At 42.1% G+C, this 17,248-nt stretch overlaps 1 protein-coding gene across 2 annotated transcripts in view; it reads right to left on the reverse strand.

The window, feature by feature from the left end:
* Positions 1 to 11,891, reverse strand: part of kmt2a (lysine (K)-specific methyltransferase 2A) — a 59,813-nt gene extending 47,922 nt beyond the window's left edge. The window contains exons 1-2 of one of the 2 annotated variants that reach the window (XM_039764410.1): positions 11,581 to 11,891; positions 4,214 to 4,286 (exon numbers count right to left, since the gene is read on the reverse strand). In XM_039764410.1, the coding sequence (XP_039620344.1) occupies positions 4,214 to 4,286; positions 11,581 to 11,814 (307 nt within the window). In that variant the 5' untranslated portion in view covers positions 11,815 to 11,891. The remainder of the gene's footprint in view (positions 1 to 4,213; positions 4,287 to 11,580) is intronic. The other variant, XM_039764409.1, reaches the window with a different exon arrangement.
* Positions 11,892 to 17,248: the final 5,357 nt, after the last annotated feature.

The following is a 17,248-nucleotide window of genomic DNA, read 5'->3' on the forward strand; positions in this document are numbered from 1 at the left end:
TCTAAAAAACAATAACTATTAACTTAAGGCTGGTATCTTATCAAAGAATAAAGAAGTGGAGAATACCAGTCTAGAAACATGAACCAGAAACTAGAACCAGACTGACAGCCATTTTGTTCCATTCCAATTAATTACTCTAAAAGAGTATATTTGTGCTTTTTTCCAGGCACTTCTCTGTTCTGCACACACAATATCCATTTTCTTCAATGCTCCAGTATCCTACTAAACAAATTATTAGGAATACATGTAAACCTGCTAATCCATGCAAATATCTAATCAGCCAATCGTGTGGCAGGAGTGCGATGCATACAATCATGTAGATGCAGGTCAGGAGCTTCAGTTAATGTTAACAACAAATAGGGAATAGGGAAAAAATGTGATCTTGATGATTAAGACTGTGGCATGATTGACCTTATGAATGAAAGTTCTGTGGAAAACAACTTGTTGATGACCGCGATCAGAGGAAAATTGGCAGAGTGGTTTGAGCTGACCGAAAGGTTATAGTAACTCTGATAACCTCTCTCTACAACTGTGCCTTCTGAGATGTTTTCTTGTTCGCCACAACACGTTGAATCATGAGGAAGATGGGCTACAACAGTGGACGACAAGATTGGGTTCCATTCATGTTAGCCAAGATTAGAATGCCAAGGGTGCAGTGGTCACAGGCTCTCCCAAAACTGGAATAAGACTGGAAAAATGTAGCCTGGCCTGATGAACCACAATTTCAGCTAAAGCATCCTGTTAATGGGGTCAGAATTTCACACAAACAGCATGAATCCATGCACCCAACAATACAAGTTGATTGTAATGATGTAAGGATTTTTTTCTTGGCACACTTAGGTCATTGCTTGAATGCTGCAGCCTATCTGTGTATTGTTGCTGACCACAGTTTACCCACCTTCTAATGGCTACTTCCAGCAGAATAATGTCACAAACCAAAAGTCATCGCAAAGTGGTTTCATGAACATGGCATGGAGTTCAATGATCTTCAGTGTACCTCTCAATCACTGATTAAATACAACACTTGTGGGATGTGGTAGAATGGAAGATTTACAGAATGAATGTGCAGCTGACACATCATCAGAGTGTGTGTGATGCAATCATGTCAAGGTTGTAAAGTATTCTGAATAATTGGTAGTTTTCTTAATGGACTGAATTTTACAAATTGTGTTGAATAATGTGCAACAAATGCTACCACTTTGTGTAGTCCAGTGTATTTTGCACAGAAAGTGTATATCATACATAACAAAACTCATACAGACAGCTAAGGTGAGAGTTTTAAAAATGGTATACTGCAAAACGATAATTTGACTGCAGTCTTATCATCTGCACAACACAGACTGATCATTCAGAGCCACAATATCAACATGAGCTACTTGAAAGTGTTTCCATTGACGCAAATTCTACTTAGGGAGCGAGAATCAAGCAAGCCAAGAAATTTCACATGTAATTTTAGCGGGATTCTTCAAAGGGTACTGAAAATCCAACAAGCATGTTTGTGGCCAATTCCTGTTGCTATTAGTATCGCAAATTACCTTCACTTGAACTAATTTTCTGAACCTGCCTAATCCAACATACACTCACAATGGGCCAAAGTGTATACTGGCAACACTGGATGGGAGTCAAGCGCAAAAGGTGGATGGGGTGCCAGTACATTCATACTTGGTTAATTTATTGTTGATAAACAAGCTATCCTTAATATCTTTGCAATGTGGAAAGTAGTCAGTATACAGTGCACACCTGCACACAATTGGAACTTACAACTTTTAGGCCAACAGCTATGATGTGATAAATAAGAATTATTATTTACATTTAAATAAAGCTTTCTCACTACTCAGAAAGCTTTACATAGACAGAAAGGGAACTGCTTCAACCACCACTAATGTGTCTACCTGGATGATGCGACAGCAGCCATTATTGCACCTGTATGCTCAGCACACGTGAGCTATTAAGACAGTGAAGGGGTGAGAGAGATAGTTAGCCAATAAAGGGCACGGGATGCTTAGAGGGCCAAAATGGACAAGGCCACAATAGGCAATTTAGCCAGGACATTTTGGGATAAACCCTACTCTTTTAGATGCCCAGGGGTATTTACATGTTCAAAAAAAAAAAAAGGATGGCGCCATATTTACAGCACAGTATCCACATCACTGCTCTGTGACACTGCTTAAGTGCCCCCTGCTGACCTCACCAACATCTCTTGTAGCGGTAATCCTAGCAATATCTAGATGGCCTCTCATCAAAAGTAATGGCTAGTGATCTCAGGACTCTGCTGCCTGCAGTTTACATCTGTTTAATAAAGTATATGACAAAATAAATTCATTGGGTAAAAAAAATGATACATTAAACCAATGGTTCTCAAACTGTGGGGCGGGCTCCCCTTGGGGGGCGCAAAGTAACAAAAAGGGGCGCAAAGATGTGAAAAAAAGAAAACAAGAATCGAAAATATGAAAAATACATCTATTGAAACCAAAACAAATTAACTCAAACTACATTCTGATACTAGAAAAATACATAAAATATGCATTTATGATATATCATTAATTAAAAAAACGAACAAATTGGTATTAGTAGGCTCCTTATTAAAAAAAAAAAAAAAAAAAAAAAAAAAAAAACCTGCGTTATTAAAACTGTTATGAAAACTCGGGTCGCAAATACATAAAGGTTGAGAAATGCTGCATTAAACATACTGGCTCTAAAATAAAATTAACCCTATCTGGGGAATGTGAATTCAAGCCGATTCTAACAACTCGGGTTGAAAAAGGTGCTGTAAGGCTGCAATTCAAATTGGGATACTCATATGAAATCCCCTTTAATACAGGAAAAAAACGTGACCTGCTTTTCAAATAAAGAAGTCACACAATGTAACTTCATGTAAATGCCACCTTCCTTTTGAAAACTGTCCCTGTCTGCTAAGACTGTCCTCTACTGCTCCAAACAGAATACGAATGGGCTTAAAGTGGAGAAGGACAATCAAACAAACTGTGATCGCCTTCACTACACTATTGGCACGCAGACTTATTTTGCTAAACTGGAAGAATCCTAACTCTCCTCTTTTAAGTCAGTGGGTAACTGATGTTTTATATTATTTGAAATTGGGAAAAAAAATCAAATTCTCACTTTGTCTGTGCAGAACTATTTCAAAACCTGGCAGGATCTCATCAATAACATTTTAGAATAAGCTTTTAAACAAGAGAGGAAGCAGATTCTTTCCCCATTTCTTTTTCTTTTCCAATTATCTGTATGCACCTATTAAAAACTCATCAATTTATTTATTTTTACTATTTTCAAGTTTTATTCCATTGGCCATGCTCTCTTTCTCAGGGGTGGGGGTTGATTTGTTTTCAATCCTATTTTTTTTTTTTGTAAAACTGGATCTATTTATATGGAATGATTACAATAAAAGCAATAAAACATAAAAAAATGTTTTAAAAAATGAATAAGAAAACAAGACCTATAAACAAATGGCTCATTTTGTGTCCATTCCCCACCTTTTTGTTGTGTGATCACCTGACAGATGTGTGTGAAAAACATTTAGAATGAGGAAGCAAAAAAAAAAAAAAACTTAAGGTTTAAAGGGATACTACGGAAGACGAGAGTCTTTTTTTTTAATTGTCTGCGAGAAAACAGACTAATTTTATCAAGATGTCGAAAAAATTAAAATTTGTTTTCTTGAGATAATGGAATACTTTTATCACGGTCTCAAGAAAACGAAACTTAACCTTTGCTCCTGGCATATCAGGCTCTCTTAGATTGTGACGCCTATACAGCTGAAGCCTTGCCAACCGTCTTCTTAAATGAACACTTCTGTTTATGCCTTAGTTTACAAAATAATGTATTTCAGCCTGCGTCAGCCCTTGATTGAACAAAAATGTGATGCGCTGATCAATACAGTTCTGCTTTTCTGCCATTTCAAACAGGACGTGGCTTCAATAGGCTAAACATTAAACGTTAGATACAATTATTTCATAATTTCGAGAAAACAAGATCTTTTATTTTAGCGAGGTCTCAATAAAACTTTTCCAATATCTCAGGGGAACAATTAAAAAAAAAAAAAATCAACGATATTGCGCGGCATCTCTCGGCTTCCGTAGGATACTGAGACACTTGTTCTACTTTCCTTAAAAGCACACACTGCTGCATGTTCTCAACATGAAACATGAAGTTCACCAGGAGTGAATTTAGGGAAAACTTTAATTAAGGGGATGTTTACCTGCATTGGGGCGGGTGGAGTTGTGCAATCTTCTCTTTTCGGAGTGCGAGCTGAATCCTACAAATAAGTCTTCCTGCAAGAAAAAAAAAAAAGAAGATAAATAAATAATTTAAATCAAGTTAAAACCAAAGATACTTTTGCATGATGCATATGTGCACATGCAGTTTTTGCCTTAAACAGCAAGAGAGGAAGAGGATTCAGACAAGCAAAGGTCTCATTTGGGCCGAGTTTGGTTTACCAGTGTCTACAAGAGTGTTGGTGCTCAGGGAACTGGGCAGTCTCAAAAGGCTTCATTCTGACAAAGCCGGCTGAGCGAGATCAGGGGCTGGCAGCCGTTGCCTTTGTTTTGGCTCTTTCACATGGAGATGCTCTTCTTGCCCCTCCCCTCAGGAATTTCCAGCCATCTCCGTTTCTGGAAAGGATTTACCAGCTGCCAGCCTACAAGTCCCTGCCACTGGCATCGAGCAACTTCGCACATCCCGTTGCTCTCCAGGGGCTGAGCACAGCACGGCAGGTGATCAATCTGCTTTTTTAGAACAAATGCAGCAGCTGCCCTAACCCATCTGCAGCACGTGAGGGGCTATGCAAGATGTAAACAACGCGAGAAATAACAACAAAAGGAGAGGCCGAGAAGGGGTGGGAGGGGTTGGGGGGTGCCAAGCTGCAAAGACAGGAATGTTGGGAAAAGACAATCAGCCAGGCATTAAATTCAGGGGGGAAGGGGGGATTTAAGGATGATGTGACAAACACAAAGTAAGGGGGAAGAGAGTGCAGATGGGCAGACATAAATGAAAAGAAGCCAGACAGCAAAGACGTGGGACAAGACGGGGGTCAGTCACTACAACGATACTAATCCTGCATCCAGAGTGCCGACAGGGGAGGAGCAAGGGGTCAAGACAGCATAGAGACAAGCAACGGTCCTCGAGACACAAGCCACCATGTTGACCCTGACACTCTTGGTGCAGATTCAGAGGAGGATTATGCACAGGACACCTAAGTGTCCAAACCTGCTCTACATCTGACATTCAGGTAAGAGAACAGGAACCAGGTACAATCAAGTATGCAAAGAGAAATTGGGGATAAAGCACTTGATTAACCAAAATAAGATCACCAGAGCCTAAACTAGATCTGTCTCACCTTCTAGAACTTATCCTGTGTCCCTGAATCCAGTAGAGCAACCTGTTGTGATGGCTGACCACCCGTCAGTTAGTTGAGACAAATCTAGGAAGCCAAGTGCAAGAACAGACAGACCTGATTGGTTAATCGTGGCAGCCTCAAGCTGCAAACATGAAATACCAATGGATGCTGTGTAACTGACAGGTTAAAATGATCTAGGCTGAAAAATATCAACAGAAAAATATAAAAAAACCGAAAAAACGCTTGGAGAGGAAAAAAAAAAAAAAAGAAGGACCAGTGTCTAGTTCCAAAACTGCTCTGAAGGCAACCGAGACGGAGAACTACCAGACCCCCAGCCTGGTAAAGACAGCATGCCCGGTGCAGGGATAACAGCAGTGGACCTCATGTCTGGAAGCCCAATCTGCTGCACATCAGTAACATGTTAAGACAGAACATGAAGCTCTTCTCTATATGCGGGTTAGGGATCTTCAATACCTGCCAGAGCCTTTTAAAAATAAGACAGTTATCACTTCAGGGACTGGCTGAATAGAATATACATGACTGTGTCTGTCACAGCTCAGTTCAGAATTAGCTATTGTTATTGAGCTGGCAGAAATCACTCTGAGTGGCACCATATTTATATGACTTAAAATAAAGGAGAAGTCCTTCAGTTTACTGCAACAGCCAATCACAACAACATATCAAAAAACACCGATTTAATGGGCATAATCTGGCTTAGCCCAAGATGGATGTCTAAAACTCTGAGCTACTCATGTACCATCTGCAACTTTGGAACTCATTAGCTCCCACTTCCTGATGGGTTTCTTGCATCACAATCCCTCCACCTCCATTCCAGAGGTTCACATCAAACAGTAGTTGTGGTGTTTATCCAAGAACCATCCTTGAGCTTGCATTCGCCACACTACCTGCCATACCTTCCCACAGCTTTAAATTACAAAAAAAAAGAAAATACTACCAGGGGTGGCTCATTGTCACCATGCGATTAGACATCCAATTCGAGAAACAGCATAGGTCTAATACCCAGATCCCTTCTCAGTAATCAGCATGTGGTAAACCAAAAGGAACTGCTTTGTGACAGCAACCTGAATCCAGGACAGGCAGGGGCATCTCGCTTAGGTGGCACTGGTTGACAGTTTGCCAGCAACAGTTAGCCGTGTCCTTCCCCACATGCGAGTCCTTGCCTGTCAAGAGGAATACAACAAATAATGCATCCATAAACTGGCATCCGCAGCACACAAGGTGCCCCAGCTGGCAGGACAATCATTAAGATGTATAGCCCTAAAGCAAAAGCCAGCAATCCTCATCACTCCATGACAACAACCACTTGACTCATTCCAAAACTTTGAGTGCGACTATGTGCCAATGAGCTGCAAGGCAATGCATTTTATTGCTTTGAACTTAAGGAGAAATAATTAAATAAAATTTGATATTAAAAAATCTACACTAATGCAAGTGTCATTTGGGGAAAAAAAAAAAGATTTATGTAAAATACATGCATGACTATGGTATGCATCATTAAAAATTTTCATACATATTTCCATGCAGCACCTCTATAGGTATGATTTGACACCCAGCATTTGAATTAAACGGTTTCACAATGTGTGGATGTTCTATTACAGACAAATATAAGAAAAGTCACATTTGTTGTTATGTTTGCAGCGTTAATATGTATAAAGAGAATGACACAGCCAATGAGTGTACATGTGTCCAAGATCAAATTGTGTGAAGAGCAGGGACGGTGCTTTGTGCAGTGCCCACCCACTGGAAAAAACAAAAATCAATAAAAATAAAAATTAAGCATATCTTGACACTTAGTTGGCCTCCTTACATATCCATTTGTAGTAATCTGAGCAACAGCAGACACCAAGGAGGCAGCAAAAACAATTCTGTTTATGTAAAAAAGTGCAAAGTGCTACACAAAGTGCAAAAACAATGTCAATTATAAATACAAGATGGGAGACATTGGCTTAAAGGAAGCGACCTTTGAAAAGGATATTGGGGTTTCCGTTGACACATTTTGATCACCTAAGCAGTGTGCAGAAGCAATTAAAAAGGCAAATAAAATGTTAGGCTATACTGTAAAAGGTTTGGTCATGGAATCTTACAATTGGAGTATATAATACACAAGTGAGGCCGCATCTAGAGTATTGTGTGCAGTTCTGATCACCATGCTACAAAAAAAAATAAATAAAATAAAAAAAAAAAAAAAAGACATAGCAGCACTTGAAGCTATACAGAGGAGATTAGCCAGGTGCATCATGGGAGTTAAGGACATGTCCTGCCGTGAAAGACTCCCAAGAATTAAACTTGTTTAGTCTCGAACAGAAAATGGAGATCCTTAGCCAGGTCTTCAGACCCTCAAAGGCATTGATCAACTAGATCCAGAAAAATTCTTTCAGCTTAACAGTGATTCACATACTCGTGGACACCAGTGGAACTTGAGAAATACATTTAAGACTGTAGAAAGGATGCACTTCTTTACACAAAGGGGTTGTGGGAATCTTGAACAAACTACCAAGCCATGTATTTGAAGGAGAAACCTTGACAACCACAAAGACAACTCTGGATTATATATTAGGACCACTTACTGTACCTATTAGCTAAACAATGCGCTTGATGGACTGAATGGTGTCCTCTAGTCTTTTTTTTCCCAAACTTATTACGTTCTAGTAAGAATAATGCATGAGTGAGAGGAAGTGTCACAGAGAATATTGTGCGATGAGCAGGGGTTTGGGTTGGCTTTGTCCGGCACCGACCCAATGGAAAAAAAATTATAAAAAATAAAAGATTAAGCATATCTTGACACTTCCTTAAATATCCAAATGCCATCCACAGGATGACATTCTAGGATCACCAGCGTGTGGTGGACAGATACCCAGTCCAGACATGCTCCTTGTGATAAATGGAACCAAATGAACACCACCATCATTTATTTCTATTGAACATTTTGATACATGAAAAGCAGCTCAAAGTGGTTCACAATACTAAACAAATACAGTTACAAAAGAAAAGCTGAAAACGTCTTGGTTTTCTTCCTCCTCACCTTTTCCTGCTTCTATGTGGGACTGACATTCCTGATCAGCCTTTTCCATACATCTCAATCCTGCAGCTCCTCCCCAGTCGAATCTTTCCTTCACATCTCTTTTTTTTTTTACTCTATCCATCCACCTCTGCATTGGTCTCTGTCACATTCTCCGCTTCTGTACTTTCATTTCCATCACTCATTTGCCAACATATTCCTTGTCTCTCTCCTCATCACACATCCATACCACTTCACCCTCCTTTCCTGTACTTTAGATATATCTCCAACTTTTTTGTACCTCTAAAATGTCTCATTTTCTTATTCTGTCCTTGCTTGTAACTCCACACATCCATTTCAACATTCTCAATTCTGCCACATCCAGCTTCTTCTCCTACACTGCCTTTACTGCCCATGTTTCAGTGCAATACATCATTGCAGTTCTTAACGCTGCCTTAAAAACACTTACCTTTAACTCTTCGATCACACAATACTCCAGATACCTCCTACCAATTGTTTCACTCACACTGCACTTCGTGGTTATCTGTTCATCTAATTCCTCATTTTGGGCTACCATTGATCCAATACATTTAAACGTATCCAATCTGTTCAATAGCTCTCCCTGCAGGCTAACTTCTAAATCCTCATCATCATTAAACTTCAATTATTCTGTCTTCTTCCTATTTATCTTCAATTCTCTATCGTCCAAAGATTACAATTACTTATAACAGTTGAGAGTGGTAGTTTTCTAACAAACTGAGACTGGCTCAACTGAAAAAAATCCCCAATAGCCTTAGTTCAGCTGTTTTTCCCCCCAATAATATAAACACAATCAACTTGTGTTTTTTACCATATTGTGAAAAAAATTCATCTAAACTCTATTAACAAACATCCTTGTGTGTCTCCGATTTCAACCTGTGCCCATGCAGCAAATACAAGCAATCAAAACAATTAACTGAAGTCATCACAACCTAAACTTCAGGTAACACTCTTTTATCCATCATCAAAACTGTTCACTCGCCTATCAGAACCCAAGAATATAAACAGGGTTAAAGGTATGCCAATATTTTTGAAATGACGGTTCCAAACAACGAAAGGGAGAGAGTTGCTTGAAGACAACGAGGAAGAGGAGAATGAAGAAGTGGCAGACAATTGATATCTGATGAAATATGTGCCACATCCGTACATAATGTATTGATCGATAGGATAACAAGGGCAGAGGCTGGAAGGCTTGCTCAGACAAATGTGAACCACTACACAGTGGCAGCTATCGTCCGCACTTTCAGACAAGAAAACAGGGATAACATTCAGCGTGATGTGGGATGAGGTTTTGGGGCCTGATTCTGCCCAGAGAAGAGAAGAGAAGAGAAGTCCACACTGGTCTTTACAATTTTCCATTCTGGAATATTGCAATGGTATTTGTATTGTATTTTGTTTACTGTGAGGCATGGTATTCTGTAATAGACACCTGTATATATTTTTTCGTTTCACACCATATGTACTGTATGTATATACAGTAAGGACTTCTGTAGGCTTTTCTCATTTCAAACTCATTAATGCAAATACAAACATTTGCCTAAAAAGCCGATTTGTCGTATTTTCGTTATGGCAAAATACAGCATTCATTCCTGCACATGAAAGATTTTCATTGTACTATAAATGTACTCCCTCTAGCATGTTGTGGTTATTAAAAGTGTTTGTGTAACTGACTTCTTGTGTGTCTCATATGATGGCAATTTGATTTTGATGGAAAAGTCAATGTTTTTCGGTGGGACATGGACATTTAAGGTTTGCACAGACGTGGTCTTGAAATTGTGTTGATAGTTTTGGGGAAAAGAGGAATTATTTCAAGAATCATGTATTAGCTATTCACAAACACTGTAATGCCCCACCCCCAGGTGAACTACAAATTAGGGTAAAAAGACCATTGAATTAAACAAAAATTAACAGCCTTGTGAGGGTATCTTAAACCCGGGACAGGCAGGGACACCACCACAGGTTAACCACCAGCAACAGCTTGGTGTGGCCTTTGTCTCGTAGCTCAGTCTCCTCATATGCCGCCATGAGCTTGCATCAGCAGCCCAAAGGGTGCATCAACTGGCAACAGCCACATACACCAGCATACGACAGACACTAATTTAGCGGGCATAATCTGCCTTCACCCAGGCTGGATGTCTGAAAGTCAAAAGGTACACTCATGTATCATGTGCAACTTTGGGAACTCCTTAGCCACCACTTCTTGTCAGGCGTTCTTATGCCCCCCACCCTCCACCTCCAACCCTGAGGGCCACATAAGGCAGTAGTGGTGATGGTGGTGGTGTGTATCTAAGCATAATCTTCTAGCTTGCATTCACCAGACTACCTGCCACACCTCCCACGGTCTTAAATTACAATATCTAGCAAGGGTGGCTTTTTGTCACCAAGCAATTAAGACTTCAAGTTTGAAGAACTGCGCAGGCCTAAATAACCACAGCCCTTCTCTGTAATCGGTATGTGGCAAACCAAAAGGAACAACCTTGGGCCGGCATCGTGAACCCTGAACAGGCAGGGGCAGCTCACTTAGGTGACACTGGTAAACAGATCACCAACAACAATTTGATGTGCCTTTTGCCTCGTGGCTCGGTCTGTTCATATGTGTCCTCTTCAGTCCATCAGAAGCCAGAACTGGCAAGACATTGTTTTTGTATTACCCTAAAGTGAAGGCCAAATTTAAGTAGCACAGCATCACTCCCGTCATGCCCATGCCACAAGCACTTGACTCATTCCAAAACTTCTTTCGCAGCCTTTCCTTTCTAATTATGAATGCCCCCTCCCTCCCCTCACTAAAGCATGCTGCCAAGCATCGTCCCTCAATAGCCACTGGGCACAAAACCCCAGTCCACCAACGGTATTCATGCCAGGCTCGTTTCCTGAGGTCAGAGAGCTCTCCATGGTCCCAATGGGAAGTCTCTCATTTGCCAAACCGTCGGACCCATCCTGGCGTGGCCGGCTCCGCTAACACCACCTGCGAGCAGCGGCCTTATCGATCCGACACCACGGGCATCCCAAGGAGTTGAGGCAAGCCATTGCGCCACACTAATAGGGCGGCACCAGGACCACGCCGGAAAGCCCTGTAGCGCCTGGCAGCAAGAATAGCGGGGGTGCCTCATCAGCACCGCTCCGAGCCCCGCCCCGCCTCAACCCAACCCAACGCGCCCTCGGTCCCGCTCACCTCTCCGCTACTCGAGCCGCTGCTATCTCCAAAAGCTTCCCAAAATCTGCGCAGGTTGTTGCTGATTGCGGCCGAGACCTGCAGCGCCGCGTCGAATCCGGGCTCGAGCCTAAGCGGACTAGCGGAGATCCGAACTCGGGCCGCCCTTCGGCTACTGCCCGCAGCGCCGCTAGCCCCTACTCCACTGCTCCCGCCGGGTCGGGCCGGGAAGCGCCACCGACAGCTGTGCGCCATTTTATACTCTGCCTGCTCTGCCCGCAGCTCGGGGCGCTGAGGGGGCGCGGCCCCAAACCTGAATACTCAAACTCACGGTCAGCGACACAGGAAGGATGAGTGTGCGAAATACAGAGTCCGGGGCGGTGGCCCCAATCCTGCATAGTCATATTTTGTTACAGTGACGCAAATGAGCGCGGTGTGCAAAAGACTGATTTCGGGGCGGAGGAAGTTTGGCCCCTGAACATGAATAATCATGACAAAGCTGGCGACACAGGCGGGAACGTGTGCGCGCCACAGAGTCAGGGGCCGAAGGGGGCGGGGTGGCGTCCATTCCTGCTGCGCAAGAGCTAAGCAAATTATTCCGCGGATCGGGCCCGAAGCCCCGAATCGTGCATTTTAAATACACACGTACGGGAGTAAATGGAAAAAACGGTAAGAATTCAGAGTTCGGGTAGACCCCCCTCCCACCAAAAAAGAAAAAAAATGACTCCGCATAATGAGAACACTCCTCTGAAAAGAGCACGCGAACATGCGTTACTCAGAGTCTGGCGAAGGAGGCGCGGTCCGGAGTGCGACCATGTGCCGCGGAGCTACAAGGCAACACGTTTGATCGGTGTGAACTTAAGAAGAAATGGCTCCAAAAATAACATACAAAATTACAGGGCTGCACGTGGCATCCAAAAAAACGAATAACGTTTGATTGTGGCGCGCATCATTGAAGATTTTCATAATAATGTTCATGCAGCACCTCCATAGGTATGATTTGACATCCAGCGTTTGGATTAAGCGGTTTTTCAAAATGCGTAGATGTATTATTGCAGACATCGTCATCTTCCTCTTAACCTTTTCCCCCACAGCTAGATTAGAATAGATTATACTTTATTTGTTCTCAATGAAAATTCAAATTTTACAGAAGTTCAAAATAAAAATAAAATATTGATTGGCCCCATCATTAAAATCACCCGCCTAATATTGCGCAGATCCCCCCTCCTGCTTCCCAATCTCCACAAGACCTCTGGAGTATCTGTTAAAAGTAGATTAGGTACCACCTTTTGTGCTATCTAATATTAATAATAATTAATTACAGTTAATTACATTTATGTAGTGCTTTTCTCACTACTCAAAGGGTTTTAAATAGGCAGAGTGGAGCCACTTCAATCACCATTAATGTGTAGCACCCACCTGGATGATGCTACCCATTTGATTGGTGTGAACGTAGGAATGCCTCCAAAAATAACATCCAGAAATACAAGGCTGCATGTGACATACGTGTAAAAAAAAAAGAATAATTTAATTAAAATACATGCATGTTTATGGCATCACTGAAAATTTTGATAATTTTCATGCAGTGCCTCCATAGGTATGATATGACACCCAGCATTTGGATTAAGCGGTTTTTCAAAATACGTAGATGTGTTATTAAAGACAGCTTCTTCTTCCTCATAACCTTTTCCCACTGCTAGATTAGAATAGTTTATACTTTATTTCTTCTCAATTTTACAGAATCTCAAAAAAAAAAAAATCACCCGCCTAATATTGTGCAGATCCCCTCTCGTACTTTCTAAACAGCAAGGCCTGAACTCCAGGAGACCTCTGAAATATCTGTTAAAGTAGATTAGATACCACCTTCTGTGCTGTCTAATAATAATAATAACAATTACATTTACTCAAAGTGTTTTACGTAGAGGGGAGCCACTGATGTGTAGCACCCACATGGATGATGTGACACATTTGTTTGGTGTGAACTTAGACGTGGCCCCAAAAATGACATCCAGAAATACAAGGCTGCATGTTACATTCGAAAAAAAAAAGAATTTATTTAAAATACACGCATGGTTATGGCACACATCATTGAAGAGTTTCATAATAATTTTCGGGCAGCGCCTCCCTAAGTATGATTTGACACCCAGCGTTTGAATTAAGAGCTTTTTCAAAATCTGCTGTGGTAACCCCTAACGGGAGCAGCCGAAAGAAGAGGAAGAAGCGGATGTCTTATTACAGACATCTTCTTCCTCGTAACTTTTTCCCACTTCTAGATTAGATTAGATGAATCTTTATTTGTTCTCAATTTAACATTAAAATTTTACAGAAGCTCAATATATACAGTATATATATACTGTATAATGATTAGCCACCCGCCTGACACTGTGTACATCCCCTCTCGTGCTTCCAAAAGAGCAAGGCATGGACTCCACAAGACCTCTGAAGTATCTGTTAAAAGTAGATTAGATACCACCTCATGTGCTATATAATAATAATAATAATAATGAATAACAATTAATTACATTTATGTAGCAATTTTCTCAGTATTCAAATAGATTTACATAGACAGACTGGAGCCACTTCGGTCACCACTAATGTGTAACACCCATCTGATTGGTGTGAACATAGAAATGTCCAAAACTACAAGGCTGCACATGCCACTCAGGAAAAAGAAAAGCATCATTAAAGATTTTCACGACTATCTTCATGCAGTGACTCCATAGGTATGATCTAACACCCAGCTTTTGGTTTATATGTTTTTTCTCGCTGTTTAAATCGCTTTAAATAGACTGATGTGCAGCACTCACCTGGATAATGTGCTAGTAGCCTTTCTTCTGCCAGTACGCTTACCACACATTAGCTATTAGCTAGTAAAATGGTGAGTGTGAGTTAGTTAGTTAGAGACAAGGGATGATTAGGAGGCCAGAATGACTAGGCCGTGGTGGGCAGTTTAGCCTGGGCATCGGGATATCCCCTACTCTTTATGAAAGATGCGCAGGGATCTTTAATGACCTCAGATTGTCAGGACCTCAGTTTTACGTCTCATCCAAAGGACTGCGTCATTTTTACAGCACAGTGTCCCCGTCACTGCACTGTGGGCACTGGAATCCACACGCAGACCACAGGGTATGCGCCCCCTGCTGGCCTCATCAATACCTCTTCCAGCAGCAGCCCTACCTTTTCTTAGTTGGTCTCCCATCCAAGTAGTGGCCGGGCCCAAACATGTGTTAGCTCCAGGTGGATGACCTGTTCTAAAGCACAGGTTGTATGGGTGCTGGCACTTAGACATTAGCAGCAGATCCTTTACGTCTTATAAGTTGCAAAGTAGAGCCTTCATTGATCGAACTTGAGTTTTTTTTGCTCATCCCACAGATGCTCGATCGGATCGAGATCCAGGGAATTTGAAGCTCAAGTCAACACCTTGAACTCTTTGTCTTGTTCTTAATTAATTCTAGAACAATTTTTGCGGTGGCAAAGTGGTAGCGCTGCTGCCTCGCAGTTAGGAGACCCGGGTTTGCTTCCCGGGTCCTCCCTGCGTGGAGTTTGCATGTTCTCCCCGTGTCTGCGTGGGTTTCCTCCGGGCGCTCCGGTTTCCTCCCACAATCCAAAGACATACAGGTTAGGTGGATTGGCGATTCTAAATTGGCCCTAGTGTGTGCTTGGTGTTTGTGTGTGTCCTGCGGTGGGTTGGCACCCTGCCCAGGATTGGTTCCTGCCTTGTGCCCTGTGTTGGCTGGGATTGGCTCCAGCAGACCCCCGTGACCCTGTATTCGGATTCAGCGGGTTAGAAAATGGATAGATGGATGGCATTATCCTGCTGAAAGAATCCGCTGCCATCAGGGAATGAGATTGTCATGAAGGGGTGTACATGGTCTGCAACAATCTTTGGGTAGGTGATTCGGTGAAAGTAATGTCTGCATGAATGGCCAGGATCCAAGGTTTCCCATTAGAGCATTGCTCAGTGCATCACACTCTTTCCACCAACTTGCCTTCTTTCCATAGTGCCTTCTGCTGCCATCTCTTCCCAAGGTGAATGACACACATGTACCTAGCTGTCCACATGACCTAAAAGGAAATGTGATTCATGAGACCAGGCCACCTTCTTCCATTGCTCCATGGTCTAGCACTGAAGCAGATATGCCTATTGTAGGCGGTGGACCAGGGTCACCGTTGGCACTATGACCAGTCTGCGGCTATGCGGCAAGCTGCAATACACTGTGAGTTCTGACACTTTTCTGTTTGTGGACACTACACACTGGACCTGCTCTATTCAGATGTTAATGTTATTAAATACTAGCAAAATACCCGCGCTTCGCAGCGGCAAAGTACTGCCTTAAAATTTTTATTAAGAAGAAAAGTAAACCTTTTTAAACTGAGGGAAAATATACCAATAATTATTTGTTAAGGATCTCTTTGTATACCACATTGTGAGTTCGGCCCTCCGGTTGTAATATGACCAAGCTGTGCACTGAGCTTACTCTTGATCATGTAACGTACAGTTGGCCATGTGAACAGTAATCTTGTTTCAAATCTCACAGCTTGGATTGCTGCTGTCATAATCGGTTTGAGTTTCATGGTTTGTTTCAATGACGACAGTATTTGTAGGACTTGTGTTGAAGTGACATTCGGCATCTGTCAAGCGTTGTAAGTATACAACCAGTTTCATCGATAACTTCACATCCAGCTTTTGAGAGTTTAAACATTCATAAACATCAAAGTGTCCACTACTGAAATCGTCACCTGTGAGTCTAAGATGTTTAAGAGGCATTGGCGGTTGTCCAAAGGTGTAAAATATTTGGCCATTTCGGTACACTTGAAAGCGACAACCAAACAATTCAGTGGCAGCCATCAACTCACATGCAGATCCTTAGGTGAAGGGCTTAAGCATTTCACTCTTCTAGTGCTCCTGTGTAGTCTAATTATCTCCTGTACCGTCATCAGTCCACACCTTGAACCTGTCCCAGTCATTCAATACATAAGACACAATGTTCCTCCGGATATCAAGAGTGAGCCTGATATGGCCGTGGAATATGTAACACAGAGAATGGAAAAGGCAGGTGCCATCTCCGGGCATGGAAACCACTCGGTAAGTGACAGTTCTTTGATCGATGGTGATCACCTCAATAGACATGTTAATGGAGGTACGGTTGGAATGATAAAGGAAATGGGTACCTGAACAATGTAAAGTAAGTCTAAAATACCTACACAATAACTATAATCGTAATAAATGAACAATAAAACAGCGGAGAAGCCGTGGATTAAATAAAAAGACTGTAGTTATCAGTAGGGAGACGTGAATCCCGTGGCAAAGCAAGGAAGGGAATGTAGAGACCGGAGCGACGGACGGTCTTATATAGGCAGGCAGCCAACAACGTGGGAGGCGTTGGGATGGGGGACCCAACGCCGCCACACGGTGACCGAGCTGCAGGCTATGGACGTATATATGTACGTAAGTAGGATTCAGTTAGCACTGGGAACCCTCGTACCAAATTTCTTGAAGATGGGCCCATAGGTAACACAGACTGTTGAAAAGTTCAAAATGGCGGCCGACAATGGCGTCATACCACCAAAATAAGTACGTACATCGGTTTCGGTTAACGCAGGGAAGCTACCTACCAAATTTCGTGAAGATCGGGCCATAAATAAGAAAGTTTAATATGGCGGACGTTGTCGACCGTTATGACCGTCA

The sequence above is a fragment of the Polypterus senegalus genome, chromosome 9, assembly GCF_016835505.1.
Source record: "Polypterus senegalus isolate Bchr_013 chromosome 9, ASM1683550v1, whole genome shotgun sequence".
Lineage (NCBI taxonomy): Eukaryota > Metazoa > Chordata > Cladistia > Polypteriformes > Polypteridae > Polypterus > Polypterus senegalus.